Below are 8,099 nucleotides of genomic sequence, written 5' to 3'. Positions count from 1 at the left end.
ACAGGGGAGGGGGGTGGATGGAGCAGGGGTCCCGGGGCCACGACCCCCTTGTGGAGTGAGGAGGGAACCTGTTAAGATTTTGGCAGCTCATCACTGCTTACAGGGTAATCAGATTCAAAACAGAGAATCCCTCTAGACAAAACCTTAAGTTACAAAAAGACACAAAAACAGGAATATACATTCCATCCAGCACAGCTTATTTTACCAGCCATTAAACAAAAGGAAATCTAACGCATGTTCTAGCTAGATTACTTACTAACTTAACAGGAGTTGTAAGGCTGCATTCCTGATCTGTTCCCGGCTAAAGCATCACACAGAGAGTCTAACCCTTTGTTCTCCTCCCTCCAGATTTGAAAGTATCTTGTCCTCTCATTGGTCATTTTGGTCAGGTCCAAGCGAGGTTACCTTAGCTTCTTAACCCTTTACAGGTGAAAGGGTTTTGCCTCTGGCCAGGAGGGATTTTATAGCACTGCATACAGAAAGGTGGTTACCCTTCCCTTAATATTGACGTAAGATATCATTGGAAAAGTTATAGTCTGCTAAAGTATGATTATCCTGTTTACATGCATGTATCGTATATTAAGTTATGAAACTGTGTGTTTGTTTTTCAGATCTTTTGTGTTTCTGTGTAACACCCACAAGATCAGAGTTTAAATTCAGTGTGAGCTGTCTGGAGCCAAGCACTGGTAAATTTTTAAAAACTTGCGGGAGCCCCGGCACCTCCTGCAGGGCTGAAAGCCTGAGCCCCAGTGCGCCCCATGGGGCTGAAGCCTCGAGCCTCCATGCCACAATGCCCCCTCCCCAGGCTAAATCTCTGAGTCCCGGTGCCCCACCCCAGAGCTAAAACCCCAACCGCCTCCCTGCAACCCCACAGCTGAAGCCAGAAGTGCCAAAGGGATTGAGGGTGGAGGGTGGACATAATCTCTGAGAATTTAAACCCTGCACAAAACAGATTGGCTAGCCAGTCTGCTTGATGGCCCATTAAGGAGACTCAGCTCTTCTAGGGACCCCTCCTGAGATCCCTTCAGGCAGCATCTAGGCAATGAATGGCTCATGACTCAGCAAGACCCAGGACTCCATGTTTGCACCAGTAACTTTCCAGGCACCTGGACTAAGAGGTATCAATTGCAGACTGTCCCATCATTCTCGGACTTCATTCCTGCTCCATCTCTGGACTATGATTTCTAGCAATAATAAAGAATAAAAAAGACTGATGACTCCCCCAGTCTTTTGTGTGATCCAGAGAGATTTATTGCAAGCTAGCAGAATTACCTTCACTGCTAATATCCTGACCTACACTCTGAAATCAATTGTAATGTGTACGATTCCTTGAACCAATTAATAACTCTCTTCTTTTCTATTAAACAATCTTTAGTTTAGGCTGCCGCATGGTATTTGGTAAGATCTGAACTATAGATTGACCTGGGGTGTGCTGGTTCTCTGGAACTGGAAAAACCTTACATGTGGTGCTTTTGGTTTTAATAACCTGACGTCACAAAGGCCAGTTATCTCGGTGGTGATAGGGGCTGGATTGCCTATAGGTCACTGTTCTGGCTCCTTGTTAACTAGTTTAGTGATGCAGTAGCTCACTTTTGTTACTGGCTTGGTGACCTCTAATGATAGAATAAACCACCAGTTTTGGGGTGTCTGCTCTGTTTCCTACAGTCTGTCCTGAATTGGGCATTTTCAGCTGTGACCCAAACCAGGTACAGTGACAAAGAGATTAAGGAAGCACAGTTGAGGTGAATACAGTGCTATTAGCCTCTGGGGGGGGTCATTGCTCACTAGGGTTGTTGCCCCTTGGGAAGGAAAGAGACTCAAGAAACTACTGGTTTGGGGGATTGTCCATAGTTGCTGTGATTCTGTGATCATAAGCACCCGTGATAAGTACAAACCCCTCAGAAAATTAGCATTAGGCACAACTGACTACTAGGGCTGTTGCCCCATGAGGTGGAGCAAATGTGAGGTAAATCTAGCAGAAGGGGTCATTGCTGGTAGTGTAGAATCAGCCACAAAACTGCAAGCCTCAGACATCATTTACACATGACAGAGACTGTATAGGAAACACTCAGAACAACAGCCACACCCAACCCATAGCCCAGCCCAGCCACCAACTGCCTCTCGGAACTTCCTTCTAATTTACAGCAGGAGGGAGAAGAGCCAGGAGCCATTTTGAGCTGTTGTCCACAAGGAGTACAAGGTATCAACCTCCACACTAAGTTGGTAGTAAGGCAAATTATAACAACAGCACAACAAATGCCCCACTCCTGGCCAGTCTCACTAGCTGAACTCTGGCTATGGCTGTGTTTTGAAATGGGAGGCATTGCTTCCTGGAGATGCACTATTGAGAAGCTAGCGTACTCAGGTCTGTCCTTCAGTGCCCGGGACAAAGTGACAGGCACCATCCTGAGTTTCACCCGCACTGAACCTTCCCTTCTACAGTACCCATGTAATGATGGTGACCCTTGGGGACGCCCCAGTCCAGCTGTGTACCTGGGACAGGTGATTTTCCTCAGCACAGATGGATTTGAAAGTAGCCTCCTGCCACTGACCATCCCTTCTGAGCTAGAGACCCCAAATGCCTCAGTCAGTGCCACGGCCTTTGTGAAGAAAGATCGGTTAGCAATGGTGATAAATGGACGGGTCTATCTCTACATCTTCGTGGCTGGGGAGGAGGAGTGGCTCCCAGTACAGGGGATCGATTCCTTGGTCACTGAGCTCTCGAACACCCACTGCTGCTACCCAGGGCAGGACCCAGACTGCCAGGCCATCAGTATGACTATTTTTGCCTATGAGACTGGGCATTCAGCCTCCAAAAGCCACATCTTCCTGTCAGAGGATGGGGGCTACACGTTCACCCCTCTGAAGCTGAGCCCAGAAGTGCACGGGGTGCTGCTTGGTGTCTACAATTTTGTGTCCCTCTCCCAGATGGGGATTCTCATCAACCACACCCAAAGTGGTAGGGAAGGGAAAAGAGGAGGGGCCTATTTCACATACACTGGGGGCAACACGAGCAACATGTACAGCCACATCTCCATGGGCTTCCACCTGAAGTCCACAGGGGGCCCAGATGTCCGGAGTATCCAGCACCCTCGCCTGTGGGGCTTCACCATCCTCTGGACCAAAGACACACTGCTGATCTCCTCCAATAATGGCTTGCTTGTGGAGCCAGTGACTGTGCAGCCGTCACAGGTGCCTCCCAGAACCTCCCATTCTTTCCCTGGCAGCGGCCTCTGCCACGTGGTCACCAGCAACAGCGAGATTGCAGTCCTGACCCAGGACCATCAGCTCTTCCATGGCAGCCTAGACATGGTCTCCAGAACTATGGTGCACATTGGAGAGAACGGCCACCAGAAAGGCCTGTGCAATGCGGTGCTGATGTTCGACAAGGTAGGGATGCTAACCGTGTTGAGCCCTGTACCTACCAATAGTTCCTCGACCTATAACTTCCAGAAATGCACCTTCAATGTGCAGTGGCTGCTCATGGACATTTGGCCATTTCTGCAAGAGTGCCCAGTTGAGATCCTCGAGGGCCATTTCCACAACAAGATCCATTATATCGACATGCAGCAGAAGCTGAACCTTAGTGCCATGTTTGTGCCAAAGCCGGGCACTGGGGCTTTTCCAGTGGTGACTGTGAGCAACCCCCATGTGCTAGCGTTCGAGGCAAAGATAACAGAGGGTGGGTACACACATGACAGGAACACCAAGTACAGCTTGCACATGCAGCTGCTGCAGCAGTGTTTCTCTGGCATGGCAGACCCTCATTTCAGTGACACATTCCCCTCTGGCGGGATGTCTGTCCTTACTGTGGACATCCCCAACAAAGGCGCCTGCTGCATTGATATGCATCCTTTGTCTGCACTTATCAAAGTAGGTTGCCCACCTACTAAACATATTAAAGTTTTTAAAAACACAACAGCATGCAGCAAAGGCTTGTTTAATCAAGGCACACTGCAAGATAACTTCACTTATTCTATCAGCCACAATTTATATGATCCAAATTTTCTTGCCACACCACAGTTAGGTCAAAGTGATCTTGAAGTTCTGTACGAGTATAATGAACTGGGGTGTCCTCTTCTGCTGTATTATGATACTCCTTGGCTGCCAGTCCTTGAACTGTGGGAAAACAATACATTTGTGGAGTACGTTTCTGCTGACTTTGTTGTGTTTGAAGTCAATGGAATGTATAATTATGATTATCTCTTGACAGCTGCTGAAGCCAATTGTATCTCTCAACCTCAGAATTGGACTGCTTTGATACAAAAGCAAGATTCTCCAAATCCACATACTGCATGGAGCAGAATGAACTATGAAAGCTGTAAGAATCACGATGGACCTAAATTAGTATCACCCTCAGCCAAATATCAAATTCTTGCTCAAAATAAAAAGAACAAGATCACTTTTTCACACTATAATGGCTTTTATATCTTTAAAGTCATTGTTGTAGACAAATTATACAGTTACTGTGAATTGTCTGCAACTGTCAGTGTATATGTCACTGGCGCTCTCCCAAAGACTTTCTTACATGCTTGGACAATGCTGACAGCTTTTCTGACTATCATTCTGATTGCAATTTTGATGGGATACCTCTTACATAAACTATCACTTATGAAAAAATCCCCAAAAGTTAAAGTATTTTGAGCATAATCATTTAGATACCTAGTATGGTGTTCAGGGAAATTAACGGGGGTAGTGTTAAGAATTCTCATAGGCTAGTTTTATAGTTCAGGAGAGCAATTTCTTTTTTAAATGAAATAAACCCAATTGAGGCAGGCAGGTTAAAATAAGGAATGCCTGTGCATGAAAGAGGAAATGATAAAAGGAACGGTTATATATTTTCTAACTTTATAGATGTCGGAGGGGTGATGTTCTTATGCCAAGCTATTAGATTGTTAAAGGGTGGATGTTCCTTTAGATCTATTTTAACGTACTCATTTATCTTCCCCAATTCTTTTTCTCATTTTTCATGCGGTAATCTTCCATCTCTTGGCTTTTGTGAACAATCCTTACAGCCAGCTATTTTATTGCTAATATATTGCTTTTGAGTGTGTCACCTTTTATTGATGTGGTCAATTATATTAACCTATTCAAGAGCTGGATCTTCTAATCCAGCTGACCCTTTCCTCAAAAAAGAATAAAGATGTTTTGGAGCATGGCCGGTGCTTGTTCCATGGACAGTATGTCAATGGAAATCCAAGAGGTTCCTGTTTCCTCTATTTTGCATTCCTGTGGTGATTAGGGTGTATATTTTCCTCTTCTCCCACCATTTGCAATATTAATTTTAGTTTATTTCCCATTCCATTTCATTTGTTGGATGGCAGAATACTGACACTTCTATTGGGTTCTAAAGAACTCTCCATCAAAACAGTGAAGTACAATTATTTTCCAATATGAGAGAATTGAAGGGATTCTGAAAACATTACTGAGGTTGAATAGCTTCAATGGGATTACTAGCGTGAGTAAATATGAATTAACATGAATAAAGGTTGCAGAATGTGGCCCCTGGGTTAGTTCATTAAGTTAGGTTTTTTAGTTGACAGACCAATGGTTTCCTGTTGTGTCATGTGGTCAACCAAGTATTGCCTATTTAATGAATGTACCAAGAAACTTTGTTGTGGCCCACTGCCATAATCAATTCATACTCCTCACCATTGAGACTCTCATCCCCCTCCCCTTTCTCCCCACCCCTACACTTGCAAGGACCTTTCAAATTGGTATTAATAGATTTTTAAAAAAACTTTACTGGTTGGCACAACGTATGGGCTAACACGACAACGGCATGCAACAGAAACAAACCAAAAACAACATTCATCGTTTAATAAACCAACTGGGATTTTGTCTACACATTTCATATTGTCTTGACTATAGAAAAAGTATTTTAATGTTAATTAACATTTTAATGTAGCAAAAGTATTTTAGACAACTGTCTTTACATCTCTGTAGTAAAATTGTTAATTTTTATTTGTTGCTAACTGAGGGCTCATTTGTGGATTTCTTGTATTTATTAGGTGTAGAGCAAGTGAAGAAACAATATAGTTTCTTTAGATAAGATGCTTTAGATGTGTTTTGCTTATAAAAACAGAACTTTTGCTTTTTTTACCTGCATATTATATGGACATTATAAGATTTAAAAATAAAAATTTGTCAGTTTAAAAAAAATGGTAACAGTTTGTTCTGTGACTATGGAATGTAAGATGAATAGTTAAAGTGAGTTCCATCATGATTACCCCTTCTGTAAAATCCAACCCCCATGCTTTTCACGCTGGGGATTGAACTGTCTAGATCAACAACCTGGAAGAGACTCGTGTGTATTTGCAAGTGAAGGAAGGAAGGTGTTCTGTTGGGCTGAGTTTTCAACCTGTTGTTGGAAAGGTAATCAAGAAAAAAAACACAAGAAAAAAGGATTCAACAGACTGCAAGAAGCAGCAAAATTGTGTCACAAAACTAACTGAATAGGATGCAGTAAGGGCAGGAATTAAGGAGAAGACCTGCTCTCCCAGAAGGCGAATATGGTAATGAAAGCACAAAATACAACCTCTCTTTGGATTGATGAAAAAATGTTGACACATATTGTGAGGTATCCCTTTGAATAAACTGGCAGAGTAAATGAATTGCATAAGATTAATCAAACACATTTGATTATTCTTAAATGATGTACAACCAAGCTTATTTTAATAACCAGCACAAACCTACTTAGAAGAGATGAAATCTTGGACTTGTAAGTCAACGATAACCAATCAATAGCTATCCTGGAACTCTAGAAGCAATTATGCATCAGCTACTGGATAACAGCTACGTGGATGTTTGATATTCTGGCAAACAGATTTTTAAACAATTTATTATGAATATGATTCTGTTCTTCAGACTTGCCCTACTGGGCTCTCTCTTTCCTTTACCTCTCACATTCAGACTGTTGCTAAATTGTACATCTTTTTGTTGTACAACATTTTTCAGAATCCATCCATTACTTTTCAACTCTACTGTCAAATCCCACAATTGTCCCTTGATAATCTCACCTAGGCTAGAGTAACCATCTTCTCAATAGTCACCTTGCTCCCCTCCAGTCTATTCAAAATGCCACTGAATTTATTTTCCTCACCCACTCCTCTGACTACATCAACCATCTGGACACATCTCTTTACTAGTTTTACAACCTTTTCATCATTTTAACCCCTTCATTCTTGCTTGCAAGGCTCCTCCCAACTCTGCCTTTGTCTACAACTCATATTTTTCCCACCACTTCTCTGTTCAGGCCATGTGCTCTGCCATTTTTGCCTCCCTCCATGCCATTTTTCTTACTTTTCCCCTCCACAAGTACTCCTGTTTTCACCTCACCTGCCCCATACCTAGAATGTTCCCTTTGATCCTGTACACCTGGAAACTTCCTGCTCTTTCAACACCTTCCTCAAAAATCCTTCCCATACCACATTCTTGGAAAGCAAACTAAGAACTAACACGTTGCATAGTGTGCACCACCTAACCCATAACCTGACTCTATGTTCAGTTTCTACAACAGTTTCTAGACACATTCTAATGGCAAAATAATGTGTGGAATATTATCCCAATTCACTCTGCATGTGAATTAAAAAAAACCTACAAACTACAAAGCCAGCAAGAAGAAAAACCTCCTTGGAGGGAAGTATGAGAGTATGCAATTATTGGACAAGCTGGCTGAACTACTGGGCCCAGTGTAAAAGTAACAGATAAACAGAAAGGAATTGATAACCGTATAATGAAGGCCATTTAGCACCATCCATTTTCAGTTACACTAACTTTCCTTAACATCGCAGCCATTCTGACCCACATTCAGTTGAACGTGTTTCACATTATTGTATATTTAAAGCTTAAAATATTCATTGAAGATTCCAGAATCTTTCATTCGATTGCACCAAATGTTACTCTTGGTTATGCTTTTTCGGTAAACATACCATGCTACCCATGGAGGATTCTCACTCATGAGTCCTATGCTTCTTAGCACAAGACTGGCTGACCTGCCATAGCTCTCCCATTTTCTTATCCTAGAGATCAGCAATAGTGAAGTAGAGCATGCCCCAATATCTGTTAAATCTCATCTACTTTAACATGAGCAGGTTAAG

General features: G+C 42.8%; 1 protein-coding gene across 1 annotated transcript; it reads left to right on the top strand.

Annotated features, from left to right (window-relative positions):
• Positions 1-2,313: 2,313 nt before the first annotated feature.
• CATSPERD (cation channel sperm associated auxiliary subunit delta) lies at positions 2,314-4,644 on the top strand. The gene has a single exon (XM_007058807.4). It carries the CDS (start codon positions 2,314-2,316, stop codon positions 4,642-4,644), a length of 2,331 nt encoding a protein of 776 aa, XP_007058869.4.
• The last annotated feature ends 3,455 nt before the right edge of the window (positions 4,645-8,099 follow it).

The sequence above is a fragment of the Chelonia mydas genome, chromosome 2 (genome assembly GCF_015237465.2).
Source record: "Chelonia mydas isolate rCheMyd1 chromosome 2, rCheMyd1.pri.v2, whole genome shotgun sequence".
Classification (NCBI taxonomy): Eukaryota; Metazoa; Chordata; order Testudines; family Cheloniidae; genus Chelonia; species Chelonia mydas.
The sequence above is the reverse complement of the archived record's forward strand: the minus strand, read 5'-3'. Positions and strand labels throughout refer to the sequence as shown.